Source organism: Rhinatrema bivittatum, chromosome 9, assembly GCF_901001135.1.
Source record: "Rhinatrema bivittatum chromosome 9, aRhiBiv1.1, whole genome shotgun sequence".
NCBI lineage: Eukaryota > Metazoa > Chordata > Amphibia > Gymnophiona > Rhinatrematidae > Rhinatrema > Rhinatrema bivittatum.
Genome location: NC_042623.1, coordinates 144,839,621 through 144,856,666, shown reverse-complemented (window position 1 = coordinate 144,856,666; position 17,046 = coordinate 144,839,621). Strand labels below are relative to the sequence as shown.

The 17,046-nt window shown below is 46.1% G+C and overlaps 1 protein-coding gene across 3 annotated transcripts in view; it reads right to left on the bottom strand.

Annotated features, from left to right (window-relative positions):
• Positions 1-702: 702 nt before the first annotated feature.
• The window catches only part of PXYLP1 (2-phosphoxylose phosphatase 1), a 211,805-nt gene continuing 195,461 nt past the window's right edge, over positions 703-17,046 (bottom strand). For 2 of the 3 annotated variants that reach the window (XM_029616194.1, XM_029616195.1), the window contains exon 6: positions 703-2,686. In XM_029616194.1, coding sequence (XP_029472054.1) covers positions 1,758-2,686 — 929 coding nt within the window. In that variant the 3' untranslated portion in view covers positions 703-1,757. The remainder of the gene's footprint in view (positions 2,687-17,046) is intronic. The other variant, XM_029616193.1, reaches the window with a different exon arrangement.

The window sequence follows — 17,046 nt, the reverse complement described above, 5'->3', positions numbered from 1 at the left end:
CTTGGAGATTGACATGATTCCTAGGATTGTACAGAGAATGAGCTCTCCTCACCACAGGAACGCTATGGGGGACTGAAGGGTACTGCCATAATGTCCCTGCTCCTGGGATCATGCATTGACAGAGAAGGATGTCGCTGCTTTATGGCTTTTAACCGATGCATGTAATTAGAGCTCCGCATTGCCAGAACCAAAAAGGCTGAATCCTTTCCCCTCTTTGGGTGGGAGAGGAGAGATTATCATCTGTGCCCCCACCCCCCACCCCGGTCCTTCCTGGCACTTGATGTAAAGGGGTCCAATGCCCTCCCAATTTGATGCACTGCCAGTGGTTGGTATTTATATCTCTGATGCCCATACTGATGGGCCACACTTATACATCATGAAGTGTTTTTCCAAAAGCTGGAGCTGGGATCTATGTCCCACTAGGGGCATAGTTGCAGAGAGGGGACACCCCTGATGTCATGGTTGGCTTCCAAGCAAAGGATACATCCATCATGGGGATCCATGATAGCAAGAAGCTCTCGCACAGCAGGCATTTGTTGAAGCTGCTGGCCTTTTCTGGTAACACCATAAAACAAAAAATAAGCACAGCTAAATCAAACAACTTGATGAAGCTCTCCCCCCCCCCCCCCCCCCACACACACACAAATAATGCTGCCTTGATGTATTGATGCCAGTACACCACATGGTTGCCAAAAATGAAAGAAAACTTATAATGCAAGACCTATAAACCTACCTAGATGACTACAAGGGAAAATTAACTACAGGGCCTTGTGAAAAATGAATCCTGTATTCTCAGGAAGCTGAAGGTTTCCTAACAGAAACAAAAAACTATGACCTGTAGGATCCTTGGAAAAGATGAGATTGAAGTGTCCCCTGTGAATGGATACACTGTAGTAAGGCATGCTGCATATTCCCAATAGGGCATACTCAAAGTTCCTATAAACTCTGAACTAAAATTTCTGTGCCAGGCTCCATCTGATGAAATAACCACGTGGATTGCCATTCCTACTTATCCTCAAATAACCAATATACAACAGTAAGACTTCCTAGGTTTTATAACATTTTTAATAGAATTAATCAAGAATATTCCTTTTAGGAGAGATTGAGTTTACCAGTATGTTGTCTCTGATGTGTTGATAAAAGAAAAAAAAAAACATTTTCAGAGGGTTTTCAATTTTGCAACTCAAGAGTCTGAGAAAAGATGTCTATAACCCTTGATTAGTAATACAACTTTCTCATTTCAGTTTACAGTGACATTAAATGCTACATCTAATACATTACCATACTGTATTCTGGCCATATTATATAAAAATGTTACCTTGTACAAATATCTGATAAAACTGTTTTGACTGCAATCAGAAAGCCTCCTCAGCCACCAACTTTGTAACATGTACAAAACCTGCAGTATACTTGCACAGTTTTCAAGCAATGTCCAGTTTACAGTACCACCCCTCTAGTATTAATCAGTGATTTCATGTTAAAATGCTCAATTGTAAACAGTACTATAATGAAATTGTCATTCACCATACTATACTTACAGATTCTTACAGCCAGTGGTAAAGATATACTGTACTTCAGACCATTAAATAATTACATTTCTCAGAAATAACCACCACCTGCCCCTCCAAAACAAACACACTTTCAAAGCGCTTCAATCACCTTTTACACCAGTAAGTACTGGAACAGGAAGGCATTATCAAAGTAAACAACCCCTGCATTCTGATATTTTTTGTCAACAAGTAAATGATCCAGTTTTTTTAAAACACTCTTCTATGACAGGCATCATAGTAATTGGTGCTATTAAAAATTGCAAACATCTCTCTTTTGACAAAGTGAACAAATGTGGCCAGAGGGCACATGGGCTTGCTAGAATGTCTGTCATGTTCCCTGCAGAATGAGGTCTGAAATGTAACATCTTCACCATTGTATAGAATACGAATGAAATGTTGTTTGTTTCTAACATCCTGCCACAGCTCTAACATCAATCTAGCAGCATATCTGGGAATCCTGGCCTCTGTTATGCCCAGAGCACTGAGGACCGGTGATAAAGTGACATCATGAGCAGAATAGAGAGCAAACAACTCTTCTTTCCTGCCTTCTGCAATGTGTTGCATCCGGGTGACAGTCTGGTTCAAAAGAGGATGAGTAGCCAACAAAGCATATTTAAAATAAAGTTTCTTTGCTTTTCTTTCCTTCTCATCCTCTATCTGATGTGTTTTAATTACTTTAAAGTGTTCCATGTCAATACAGCCATTTTTAGTACACGGAAAACTGATATTATGGCAAAAATGGCATAGTAAAGAATCTATTGGGTTAGAGGCTCTCAACTGTCTGGTGGGAATGCCTACTACTCTTGCCATGTCCACATAGGTTCTCTCTAAGTAGTTGTTTTTCACACGGAAACTGTACTGACGACGTTGCTCCTCTTCAAAGTAATGATTCCTCATTGGGCAATCACAACTTGCAGAACAGAAGATAGAACTCCACTGATGCCGAATGTTAATTTTCTTCCAGTCAAAGTTAGGTAGAAAGCTGTAAAGCAGAGCCAGTCCACTCTGCAGAGTCCGGCTTTTACCAGTAGACTCTATATAAAGGTGCTTTGCTGTCCAATGACTGGGCAGTAGTTTATGTTTTTCTAAATATATTTCCCTTAGGAGGTTCCCATTCTGTAGATGCTGTACAACACCTGTAACAAAAGTGAAGAATCATTTACTATCATGGAAAAAGATTTAAAGAAAATCATAGTTTGATCAGATTCAGATTGTATAGTCATGAAAAAAGAGCTCTCCAAGCAGATTCTAGAATTACCTTGCATATTACAAGCCAGCATTTGTTAAAATTTGAGGAATTCTTTTGCAGAATTTTCAAGTCCACATCAAGAATTATTAACTACTATTGATTGAAAAACTTTTTATGATTTATGTTAAATAGTACACAACTTTATAAAGGAGGACTTTTCCTACAAATATGCTATACTAAATAATTTAATAAAATCATATGCTATGCAACCTTGACTTTGCATGTTTGAAAAGATGGTGCTACATAAGTAACAATTAATAGTTTATTAGGTAAGTATTTCATTCTGTTTAATTTTAGAACAAGGAAGATTGGCAGAGACAATTTTTAAGCAAAATTTATACCATGGTTACATTAGTTTCAAATTATTACTTATTTCCACACAAAACATGTGTTTTACAATACTAATACTAGCTGGGTTGCTGAAAAAGGCAAATTTGTTTATCTCTAACAGGTGTTCTCAGACGATAGCAGGATATATAGTCCTAACACATGGTGGAGGCAGCTGAAACAGCCCAGATCAAAGCTTTTCCAAAGCCCAATACTTTATTACAAAAAAAAAAAAAGGTTCTAAAGAGTATGTGTGGGACTTCCTGTGTCAGTGGAACACATGTAGGGCACTTCTCAGTTTGGTATAAAACTGTAGAAATTCAAAGCCAATTTCTATGGGAAGAAAGTGGGATTGTGAGGACTATGTATCTTGCTATCCTTGAAGAAGAGCAAGTTTGCTTACCGTAAACTGTTTTCCGTAGATAGCAGATGAATTAGCCATGCTGTCTGGCTATATCCTCCATGCCACTAGGTGGCGGAGCTCTCAAAGTCTAGCAAAGTCTTTTAGCCAGGTACTGCCTCCCTCTTGTACTCTTGACAGGATCACCTCAGGCTCCTCAGTCAGTATCAAAACAAGGTATGCATGCTAGAACTGTCTGGGGAGGGTCAGCATGGCTAATTCTATCTACGGAAAACACCGTTTACAGAAAGCAAACTCGCTCTTTTCACGTAGATAAGCAGCTGAATTAGCCATGCTGTCTGGGAGTCCCCAGCTGACGTATTGAACTGTTAATGTGTGTAATTTAGTATATTTGCTCAATACAGGAGATTGAGGCAGAAAGTTTCTATGAAAGCTGTGTATGTGAGGAACATGTGCTCTTCTGTAGGATAGTCTATCCCATTAATGCATCATCCACAGTTTATTTATGGAAACAGTAATAGGATGTGAAAGAGTGCAGCGATGTCTATGCTGCCGCTTTACAGAGGTCTATAATGGGAAACTCATGTAGATGGGCCATCGGGCTGCAATGGCATGCACTTGGTGTGCCTTTGGATTCGTAGGTAGCGTTTGTGATCATTGTTGATCGCAATATTGTATACAGTTTGATATCCACGTAGATAGAGTGTTATTGTCACAGGACGCCTTTGAACGTTCAGGTGAACGATAGAAAGAGCTGTGAAGGTCTGTCAGGTGAACGAGTGCGCTGTTTTTAGTAGACTAGCAAACGTTTATAGTCCAAATTATGGAACTTTCCTTCATTCTTATGTACTTGAGGATTCGAAGGGAAGGTGGGGAAGGTGATGATTGGTTAATGTGGAAAAAAAAATCTGGTAATCACCTTTCCCTGGCTGTACTTTCGATGAGAGATATCGAAAGTGACAAGTGTCTACTGGTTCCATGGGTGGAATTATTAGGTGAGCAATGATAATATATATACATATACACACACACACACACATATATATACACATATATATATATATATATATATACACACACACACACACACATATACACATATATATATACACACACACACACATATATACACACACACACATATATACACACACACACACACATATATAGCAAATGTTGCTTACCTGATGTAACAGGTGTTCTCACAGGACAGCAGGATGTTAGTCCTCACAAATGGGTGACATCGAGGATGGAGCCCACCACGGAAAACTTCTGTCAAAGTTTAAACAGAACTTTGACTGGCCCCTACTGGGCATGCCCAGCAAGGCACTGACCCTGCAGCCAGCAGGGGTCTCCCTTCAGTCTGATTTTCAAAGCTACAGGCAGTGCCTAGAAAGTAAAAATAAAACGAACCCAACACCGCGGGGAGGCGGGCGGGTTTCGTGAGGACTAACATCCTGCTGTCCTGTGAGAACACCTGTTACATCAGGTAAGCAACATTTGCTTTCTCACAGGACAAGCAGGATGGTTGTCCTCACAAATGGGTGAGTACCGAGCTGAGGATGTCCCGACCTGCACCAAATGTACCCAACGGTGTGCAGCAGGCACAACAACTGAGGAGAAATTTGGGAAAGGGCATCCGCACCCTACCGGGTAGGTGGAAGGGTGTTGGTACATCAGGTTGGAAAAAGGTTACGCAAGACAGACTGGCCGAAGATGGAGTCCTGTCTTCCAGCCTTGTCCAAACAATAATGGGCTGCAAAAGTATGGAGAGAACTCCAGGTTGCAGCTTTGCAGATGTCAGGAAGCGGCACCGATCGAAGGTGTGCCACTGACGTCGCCATGGCCCTCACAGAGTGTGCTTTAACACGGTCTTGAAAAGGAATGCCAGCTTGCTCATAGCAAAAAGAAATGCAGTCCGCCAACCAGGAAGAAAGAGCCTGCTTACCCACAGGTTGTCCCAACTTATTAGGATGGAAAGAGACGAATAATTGAGTGCTCTTCCTGTGGGAAACTGTACGGTCTAGGTAAAAAGCTAGAGCCCGTTTACAGTCTAGGGTATGCAGGGTCTGCTCTCCAGAGTTTGAGTGGGGCCTGGGAAAAAAGATAGGTAGTACGATAGATTGATTGATATGAAACTCCGAAACTACCTTAGGTAAAAATTTAGGGTGAGTGCGGAGTACCGCCCGGTCCTGCAGGAGCTTAGTGTAAGGCGGATAGGTAACTAGGGCCTGTAATTCACTAACCCTGCGAGCTGAAGTAACAGCCAAAAGGAATAACACTTTCCAAGTGAGATATTTCAAGTCACAGGAGTGCAGAGGTTCGAAAGGAGGTTTCATTAGACGACCAAGAACCAGGTTAAGGTCCCAGGATGGGGCCGGAGGACGCAAGGGTGGCTTTAGATGGAGTAAGCCCCTTAAGAAAGCGTGTTACTAGGGGTTGCACTGAAATAGGATTACCCCCAATACCCTTATGGAAGGCGGCTACCGCACTGACATGCATTCTGATAGAAGAGGTTTTAAGACCTGATTCAGAGAGATGCCATAAATAGTCCAAGAATTTGGAGATTGGACAGGAAAGGGGATCAAGGGACTGAGAAGTGCACCATGATGTGTACCTTTTCCATTTGTATGAGTAAGACTTTCTTGTGGAAGGCTTTCGTGAAGCTATCAGGACCCGAGAAACGGAATCTGAAAGGTTAAATGGTTGAAGGACTAACCTTTCAACATCCATGCCGTCAGGGACAAGGCTTGGAGGTTGGGATGAAGGAGGCATCCGTCGTTTTGAGTGAGCAGATGCGGGTCCTTTCCCAGAGGAATGTGCCTGCGGATGGAGAGATCCTGGAGTATTGGAAACCATACTTGGCGTGGCCAGTAAGGTGCTATCAGGATCATGGTTCCTCCGTCCTGGCGTAGCTTCACGAGAGTCTTTGACACAAGAGGGAGTGGAGGGAATGCATAGAGCAGACCGGTTGTCCACTTGAGGGAGAATGCATCCCTCGGCCGAGAGTGCTGGCTCCGAATGAGAGAGCAGTAATCGTCCACTTTGTGGTTCTGAGGGGACGCAAAGCGGTCTATGCGGGGAGAACCCCACTTGTGAAACAGAGAGGTCGCTACCAGAGGATCGAGTGACCACTCGTGTGGGTGGAAGTCACGGCTCAGCTGGTCTGCCAATACATTGTCTACTCCCGGCAGGTAAGTGGCCCTGAGGTACATGGAGTGGGAGAGGGCTTCCGCCCAGATCTGCGCAGCTTCCTGACACAGAAGGAAGGAGCCTGTGCCTCCCTGCTTGTTTATGTACCACATGGCCACTTGGTTGTCCGTCTGGATTAAGATTATCTGATGAAAGAGATGATCTTTGAAAGTGCGGAGCGCATAGCGGATTGCTCGAAGTTCCAGGAAATTGATCTGGTGTTCGGCTTCCTCTCTGGACCATAACCCTTGGGTTTGAAAGTCGTCCACATGGGCTCCCCAACCGATGTGAGAAGCGTCGGTGGTTAGGATTACTTGCGGATCCGGTGGAAGAAAAGGTAAGCCCTGAAGGAGGTTGACCTGAGTCGTCCACCAGGTTAAGGATAGGCGCAGCGCTTGTGTGACTGTGACTATGGAGGACAGAGGCTGAAAAGCTTGAATCCATTGGTGTCGTAGAGTCCATTGTGTTACTCTCATGGCTAGTCGGGCCATGGGAGTGACTTGAACCGAGGATGCCATGTGTCCTAGGAGAATGAGGAACTGGCGAGCCGTGGCAGTGTTCTGAGACTGGAGCTGGCGAGCCAGGGACATTAGGGTGTGGACCCTCTGAAGAGGAAGGTAAGCCTTTGCCTGTAAGGTGTCCAAGTCTGCTCCAATGAAGAATAAGGTTTGAGACGGGACTAAGCAAGATTTCTCGTAATTGACAAGAAACCCTAAGGAAAGGAGTGTTTGAATTGTCAATTTTAGGGAGGATTGAGCTATCTGTTGGGTGGAGGCCCTGATTAGCCAATCGTCCAGGTAGGGGTAGACGTGGACACCTTCCTTCCTTAAGAATGCCGCTACCACTACGAGACATTTGGTAAAGACTCGTGGGGCAGAAGCCAGACCCAAGGGTAGGACACGATATTGATAATGGTCGTGGCCTACGAGAAACCGCAGATATTTGCGATGGGATTGTGTGATCGCAATGTGGGTATAAGCGTCCTTGATGTCGAGAGAGCACAGCCAATCCCCTCTTTGTAGCAGAGGGAGCAGCGCGCCTAGGGTTACCATTTTGAACTTCTCTTTTTGAAGGTATTTGTTGAGGGCTCGAAGGTCCAAAATGGGACGTAGTCCCCCTGATTTCTTTGGTATTAGGAAGTATCTGGAATAGAATCCCTTGCCTCGTTGAGAGGGAGGAACGGGTTCTATAGCATTTGATTGCAGAAGAGACACTTCCTGTTGTAATTGAGCCAGATGGGTGGATAGACTCCACGCTTGAAGAGGCGGGGAGTCTGCCGGAAGAGTTATGAAGTTGAGGTGGTAACCCTGTGCGATAATTGTTAGCACCCACTGATCTGAGGTGATCTGCAACCAAGGTTGTAGAAAATGGTACAGTCGACCTCCTACAGGAATGTCTGGAAGAGGGGTTTGGCATGTGTTCCCTACAGGGGAGTCAAAGGCCAGCCGCAGGCCCAGGAGGAGGGGCTACAGTAGGCCTTTGTTTCCTAGGCTGACGCGGCTGAGGCCTAGTAGAGGATCGAGCTGGACGAGGCCTGGCCGATGGAGGGTAGTAACGGCGTGGCCGAAAGAACGACTTCTTAGAGTCCTTCTTAAGTGGTTGTTTGGAGGAAACCTCAGACGGAACAGAAGAAAGTTGTTTCAACGTCTCGTGGTGATCTTTCAATTCAGCTACTATTTGCTGAATTTGTTCTCCAAACAAATTGTCCCCTAAGCAGGGTAAATCCGCTAAACGATCCTGGACTTCTGGGCGAAGGTTGGATGACTTTAACCAAGCCCAACGTCTGGCCGAGATGGCAGTAGCTGAAACCTTTGTGGAGGCATCGAAGATGTCATAAGCCGTTCTGATCTCGTGCTTCCCCGCTTCAAACCCTTTGTTAAGAAGGGCCTGAAGCTGTGGCTGGTATTGGTCAGGTAATGTGTCAGCAAAATCTTGCATCTGTTTAAGGATGGCTCTGTTATATTGCGTCATGTAGAGTTGATATGAGGCTATGCGAGAAATCAGCATAGCTCCATGGTACACTTTCCGTCCCACACTGTCTAGGAATTTATTGTCCTTGACCGGCGGAGTGGAGGAGTGTGGCTTGAGACGCTTGGCTTTACTTTGTGCGGACTCCACCACAACAGAGCGATGATCCAGTTGAGGCTTTTGAAAGCCTGGTGCTGACTGGACGAGGTATGTGGAGTCAGCCTTCTTGTTAACTGGTGATACAGATGAAGGAGATTCCCAGTTTTTCTTTAAGAGATCGAGAAACACCTGGTGAATGGGGATGGAAGCGATGATTTTTGGAGCGTCCAAAAATTGAAGCAGTTCCATCATCTGGTGTCTGTCATCGGTCTCAGATTGCAGCTGAAAAGGTACAATTTCGGACATCTCCTTTACAAAATTAATAAAGGAGAGATCCTCTGGAGGAGATCTTTTTTTACTCTCTGTAGGAGAAGGCGGTGATGGTAAATCTGTGTCAGAAGATGTATCATCACCCCAGGTATCATAGGGATCACTTGGGGGTTGAAGCCCCGATGGACCTGGTTGAGGATCCGAAGGCATCGAAGGAAACCTTGGAGGAACCGGTGGTACAATCGGTACTGGGAACGGCATCGAGGGTTTCGGTGCTGCCGATGGAGTCGGTGCCGGTCTTGGAACCGATGGAGCCAAAGGATAAATCGGTGGAGATATACGAGAAGGCACCGATGGGACCACCCCGGAAGGGGGAATCAGGAACGGTGTTTCTCCCGCCGATGAAAATCCAGTCGGAGACGATGGCACTGTCGGTGCTACTGGAATCATCGATGGGAGGGCATGTACAAGTGCCTCCATACGTTGTAGTAGCGGTGCCAGCGCTTCCACCAAAGGTTCGGTGGTCGGTTCCTTCCTCGGTGGCGGAGTCGGTGCCGGGGTCGATGCCGGTGGCGGTGCCGGAATCGGTGCCGGAGACGGTGCCAATGGAGGTTGGAATCTTTGCATCGCTTTCTCGATGGCCTCCTGGACCAGCCGGTCCAGTTCTGCCCGGAGACCAGGGGTAACAATACCCGGCTCGACGGGAGAGGGAGGCTGAGGCAGAGCCGGAGGGACCACCGTAACCGGTGGGATCACGGCTCCCACACCCCGAGAGGGTGAGGGTTTCCTCGATGCCTGCGAACGAGACGTGGACGGTGCCAAGTCTGAATGAGGCCTCTTAGTCGGTGGCTCGGCTTGCTCAGAGGTCGATGACTGTGGATCCTCGACAGGCCGAGACTTGTGCCGTCGATGGCGATGCTTGTCCTTCCGGTCTCCTCGCCCATCCGGGGAGGGGACAGGAGTCGACGGCCGAGAAGTCATCGATGGTGGACGGTCACCGGAGGGTTGACGATGGTGGTGCAACTTCGACGGTGCCGGTTCCGATGACGTCGATGCAATCGATGGCGTTGGGGTGGGTGCATGGAAGAGGAGCCCCATCTTCTCCATCCTGGCTTTGCGACCCTTAGGTGTCATTAGGGCACATTTGGTGCAAGTCAGGACATCATGCTCACTACCCAAACACAAAACACAAACCCTATGGGGGTCTGTGATTGACATAGTCCGGGTACAATCCGGGCATCGACGGAACCCCGTCGCCATGGCTTAAGGCCAAATTTAGTCGCGGGCTCGGTAATTGCCAACAGGCCTCGAGGGCCAAATTCGACGGTAGTCGAAGAAAAAAGGCAAAAAACTTACCGGTTTCCGCGGAGGTGACAAAAATTTGTCGAAGGGAGACCCCTGAGGGGCAAATTTTCTTCGGAAAGAAAAATACCGAATTCCTGTCAGGAAAGTGGTAAGAGAGCTCCTTTCACCGCGTGGCAACTGCTGCGCGGAAAAAAGAAGACTGAAGGGAGACCCCTGCTGGCTGCAGGGTCAGTGCCTTGCTGGGCATGCCCAGTAGGGGCCAGTCAAAGTTCTGTTTAAACTTTGACAGAAGTTTTCCGTGGTGGGCTCCATCCTCGATGTCACCCATTTGTGAGGACAACCATCCTGCTTGTCCTGTGAGAAACACACACACACACACACACATATATGTGTGTGTATATATATATATATATATATATATATATATATATTGTGTGTGTGTGTATATATGTGTGTGTGTGTATATATATATATATATATATATATATATATATATATATATATATGTGTGTGTGTGTGTATATATGTGTGTGTATATATGTGTGTGTGTGTGTGTATGTGTATATATTTATTTTTATTTATTTATTAAGGCTTTTATATACCGAATTTCTTGATACAAATCAAATCAATTCGGTTTACAATGAACTAAGTAGAATATACAATTAACCAATCAACAAGAGATACAGAGCATACAGTTACATTATAACAAGGAAGCCTTAACTTGGAGTAGGAAAATAAAGAAGGGGTGAATGGAGCAATAAATATATAAAGTGCAATAAAATAGAATAAATACTATATACAGTGGAGGGGGCTAGGAGCCAACCTCTCTTTAATGGATATTAGGCATGAAAAATTTGGAAAAGTTTTGTTTACAGAGATGTGTGGTGAACAATTCTAGATCAGGCAATGGAGTTTGTGGTGGGGAAGGCTTGGCTGAACAGCCATGTCTTTAGTTTCTTTTTAAAAGTTGTTAGACAAGTCTCCAGTCTGAGGTCCGGAGGCATGGCGTTCCACATGGAAGGGCCTGCTGTAGAGAGTGACCGGTCTCTGATGTTTGCGTGGTGCACTAATTTGATTGTAGGAACGTGTAAAGATCCCTTGTAAGCATCCCTTAAAGGCCTGGCTGTCGAGTGCAGTCTGAGAGGATGAGACAGATCAAGCGGGGTTTGATGGTGGATATTTTTATGAATAATTGTGAGAGATTTATGGAGGATCCGGAAGTTTACTGGGAGCCAGTGGAGATCTTTTAGAATAGGAGAAATATGCTCTCTCCGATTGGTATTTGTCAAAATCCTTGCCGCTGCATTTTGTAGCAGCTGGAGCGGTTTAATGGTAGAGGCTGGAAGACCATGCAGGATGGAGTTGCAATAGTCGATCTTAGAGAACAGAATGGCTTGGAGGACGGATATGAAATCGTAGTGGAATAGGAGCGGTTTGAGTTTTTTTGAGTACTTGTAACTTGTAAAAGCACTCCTTAGTAGTGTGTTTTATAAAATGCTTTAGGTTAAGGTGACTGTCGATTAAGACTCCAAGATCTCTGGCGTGTGATATATGTGGAATATTTTGTGATTGGAGAAGTATGGGACTACCTTCTGGAGTAATTAGTAAGAGTTCGGTTTTAGAAGTGTTGAGCACAAGGTTGAGGCTGGATAAGTAGTGGTTTATAGTTTGTAGATGAGCGTTCCATAACTTGAGTGTTGAGTCCAATGATTTGGATATAGGGATTAAAATTTGAAGGTCATCTGCGTAAATATAAAATTTGAGTTTGAGGTTTGAAAGTAGGTGGCAGAGGGGGAGATGTTAATCGCAGTATGTATGGACATACTGCGATTAACATTGAGGATACATTTTGATGGAAATGAACATTGTGAACGGCGAATAAGGATTTGTTAATATAATAAATGATGCTATGATAAATTGAAATTTATAAAAATTGTTAAAAGTATTTTCGCAATCACAATGTATTGTAAATGTTTTTAATATGTTTTTAGGTGTGTGTGTGGATGTGTTGAGTGTGGTAGTGAGTTTTTATTTGTCTAGATAGAATTGATGATAAATTAAAGTTTGTTATAAATAAATATTGAAAAATCAGAATACTCCCAGTGTGTATTGGTCTTGAAAGTGCTGAGGCAGGGAGTCTGTTAAGTCTTGTATCTGCTTAAATAAGACCCTATTATACTGGGTCATATACAGCTGATAAGAGGCAATTCTGGAGATGAGCACTGATCCCTGGCAGACACGGTGACCAATGGCATCTAGAAACTTCTGTTCCTTGCCTGGGGGAAAGGAAGTGTGAGGTTTTGCTCTCCTAGCTCTTTTCTGGGCAGATTCGACAACCACAGATTGGTGATCCAATTCAGGTTTGCAAAAACCTGAAGCTGACTGAACGAGATAGGTAGTGTCAGCTTTCCTGTGGACTGGAGCCACAGAGCCAGGATTTTCCCAGTTCTTTTTAAGGAGATCTAGAAGAACCTAGTGGATAGGGATGGAGGTTACTTCCTTGGGAGCATCCAGGAATTTTAACAGCTCCATCATTTGATGCCTGTCATCTTGTTCAGTCTGCAATTGGAAGGGTACCAATTCAGACATCTCTTTCACAAAATTTATGAAGGAAAGGTCCTCTGGAGGACAACGCTTTCTACTTTCAGTAGGTGAAGGCAAATCATCGGTGTCTGGTGAAGAATCATCAGTCAGGTGTCGTAGGGATCAGCATCTGCTCCTCTAGGGACTAGAGGAGGACGGGGCGGTGGGATCCCTGAAGGTCCTGGTCGAGGCTCCGAAGGAATAACTGGAGGCACCGATGAAGGCATTGAAGGCACCGGTGCAGGCATTGAGGGAATCGATGGATGGCTCGGTGGTGCCGATGGACGCGTCGGCACCAATGGGTGGATCGGTGGCACCGGACGTATCGGCATCGACAGAACTCTCGAAGGAGGGATGCGGAACGGTGTTTCTCCTCCCGATGGCAACGCAAGCGGCAAGGGCACCGGAGCCATCGGTGACCTGGGGACCATCGGTGGAAAAGCGGCCATGAGCGCTTCCATCCTCGAGAACAGCGGTGCCAATGCTGCTGGAATCGGGTCAGTGGTCAGTTCTGCAATCGGTGCAGGTGTTGGTGCCGGAGGAACCTGGAGGCGATGCATCGCCTTGTCGATGGCCTCCTGAACCATCCGGTCCAGTTCTTCTCGGAGACATGGAGCAAGCAGCCCCGGGCTCCGGAACAGAAGAAGGAGGCAGAGGCATAGCCGGGACCACCATTAAAGGCGGAGTTGTGGCTTCCGATACCCTGTCGGGTGAGGGTTGCCTAGGTGACCCGGTCGCCGAAAAGGTCGGTGCCTTTTCTGGATGGGGTTTCTTCGACGGCGGCTCGGACAATGGCGAGGTCGATGATTTTGCTTCCTTGATGGTCCAAGACTTTTGATGCCGGTGGCGATGTTTATCTCTACGATCCCCTCTGTCCTGAGGGGGAGTAGAGGGTGTCAAAGGCCGAGACGTAATCGATTCTGGCCCGAAGTTGACGGTGCCAGTTCTGACGACGTCGATGCAATGGACGGCGTAGGGGTTTGAGCATGGAAGAGAAGCTCCATCTTCTGCGACCTTTTGGTATCATAAGGGCACATTTGGTACAGGTTAGGACATCGTGCTCACTTCCGAGACACATTACATAGACTTTGTGAGGGTCTGTGATGGACATGGTGCGATTACAGTCCGGGCACCGGCAGAACCCCGACACCATGGCCATGAAAAAATTGAGCCGCGGTACGGTTGACGGCCAGTAGGCTGCGAGGTCCAAACTCGACACAATGCATTGAGTCTGCCTTCTTAGTGACTGGAGGTACCGGGGGAGGGGGAACCCCATATTCTCATGTGTAAGTGTTGCGTTCGTGCCTGCTTTCCCCCTCGCTCCACCCTCTCTACCTGTGTGGTGAGTCCCTCTATGCCTGATGAACGGCTTGATGCCGCAGCGTCTCCATGTCGTTTCTGCCCGGTGTCCCCGGTCCGGCTCGACGCTGCGGATCCGCCATATTCCTGATGACGTAGGGCACGCTCGCTCCGAAGTATGTACCAGCAACGGCGCAAACCTCAGGGGCGTCCCCCTGTGTTGACGTCATCCGCTTCCAACATAAAAGGTCTTTACTTTTGCTAACAACTCGAGTTAGCAAGGACTCCGACTGGACTAGCTCCGGCTGTCCAAAGACTACCTTGCACCACAGGATTGTTTGTGGGATTCCTCCGGACCCGCTTCACTCTTGCAGCATTGCCTCTCCGGACCTACTAGGGGTACCCGCTCCTTGGGGGCCTCATTCTCTTTCTCTATTTCAGATTACAGAAAGGAGCCAGTACTCGCTCCTCGAGGGCCCATGTTCCAAAACCCTCTAAAGACTCTCCATTGCCTGGAAGCGATCACAAGAGATGGACACTGTGAGTTATTATCTCAGACTACAGACAGGAACCGGCACTCACTCCTCGAGGGCCTATGTTCCTGAATACTCTGAAGATTCTCCATGTCCAGAGGCTATTGCATCTACAGACATTGAGTTACTATTTCAGATGGTATATAGGAACCGGCACTCGCTTCTCGAGGGCCTATGTTCCTGAACACTCTGAAGATTCTCTATGACTAAAAGCTATTCCAGATACAGATTAGTGTGTGACCACCACTCTCAGAGCTTCCCTGTAACCAGGTACTCGCTCCTCGAGGGCCTAACCCTTTCCAACTACTGAGCCATATCAAGACCTTATGTGAGATATCATCTAGTACTGGCTATCTTTATCTACATATCCGGTCTATTCACTATCTACAGTCTCTTTGCAGCTCAGCAACCTGGGAATCGCAGTTCCAGTATCTGAGGGACTTCAACCCTGCCAGGCATACCAGCTCACTACTGCCACCTCTGGTGGTTATACTGCTTATCTAATAAAGAACTATCTGTGTCTGTCTCCATACTCCAGCCTAGCCGGTGGTCCCTCTCGGGACTCCCTCCTGAGGGCACTGTCATCTGCCATCGGCCCAAGGATTCACCTATTTACTTTCTGTCCAGCTGAGCACCATCTCCAGTACTCCGCTGGTACAGATTGGCAATTCTGCAGTCTACATTAACATTGCCATTCCTTAGCAGACCTATAGGAGGCAGTTCACTACAGATTGCTATTCCTCCCTTAGGGGAGGGACTTCCATCAGACTGCTATTCGCATCTGCTCGCTCCTCCCATCCGCATCGCAGACCCTGCAACAGATTGCTAACCGCTAGCAGTATTACAACAGATTGCTGGCTCCTCCCCTTGTGGGAGGTCCAGCAGCAGGATCCTATCCGATTGCTCTCTCTAGCAGCCGACCCCACAACAGATTGCTATCTCCTCCCTTTACAGGAGCATCCAGCAGCAGTTCTCTAACAGATTGCTAACTCGAGCAGCAGATCCCTAACAGTAAGTCTTTCTGGATGTCATAGACAGGCACAATTACAATATCCTTAGGGGAATTTAGTGACTGGAAGGTGTCCAACATTTGTGCCCTGGGCTCAACCTCCTTTGGAAACTCAAATGGAATAGTCTCTGTCATTTTCTTAATAAAAGTCCATGAAGGAGAGGTTTTCCAGATGAGAATCTTCTTTCTTGTGAAGCAGAGGAGTCTTAGGGCAGATCTATAGATGCCTCCTTTTCAGAGCACCTTTCAGACTCACAATCATAACCCCAAGAATACTCATATTTTGAGTCAGAATAAGACATGGGTTGCCTGACTGTAACTGGCAATCAGACAAGGTCTTTGTGAGAGGTTCCTCTTGACTACTGGCATCTAGCTCCCAATGAATTTCTGTATTTAGGAGGAGCTTCCTTCCCCAATATGCTGGCACTAGACATCTGTGTACCAGGACTCTGCATGGATGCCACCCTACCAGGTGCTTCTAGGGTCTCCAGAATTGGCTGAACATCAGCCTGCATTGACAGTGATGCTGCTGATGCACCAATGTTAATCAAATTTTGGTTGACTGCCTCCTCTATTCTTCTAATCAACTCCTCCTCAAAAGTTATGGATGCCAAAACTATATGGAAAGCAGGAAGAGTGGTCACATTCTCTTGTATCACTTGGGGACATATTGGTGGTTGTATCATGAGCCTTTGGAGAGTGTCGCATACCCCAAGTGTCTTGACAGGGAGCATCCCTCTCTGCAGGGTTGCTTGGGAGGATATACAGCTGCATCCATTACCTCCCTGCTCCCAGCACCATGCATCAAAAGGGATTAATGTTTCTTTGCCTTCATTTGATGCCAAATTCTCAAATGCTTGTACTGATGCAGTGAAATTTCTCACTTTCATTAGTTGGGAGGATCTATATAAAGGTCTATCTCCTTAGCCCTTACTGGAGCACTATGTCCATGAAGAGTGATGCTCCATCAATAGTTAATGCACCACAAGTGTCCAATGCAAATCTGGAGATGCTCAATGTCAATGCATTTGATGCTGATGGGCCAGTCTCACTCAAATCAAAGATCTACTTCATGAGCTCTAAGGGGTCCAACAGTCTCCAAGGGTCATCTTACAAGAGCTACAACTAGAGAGATTGTGTCTGACCCCCAGGCAAACCACACAGACATCATATGGATATATGACTGAATTTGTGTGGCTGCACTGAGGACACTTGGTGAAGTCGCTCATCTTTGCTTCCTTTTAGGCCTTTGGCCAAAAAATGGCTGCCGTGAAATCAAAGACATCAACTGTGGTATAAAG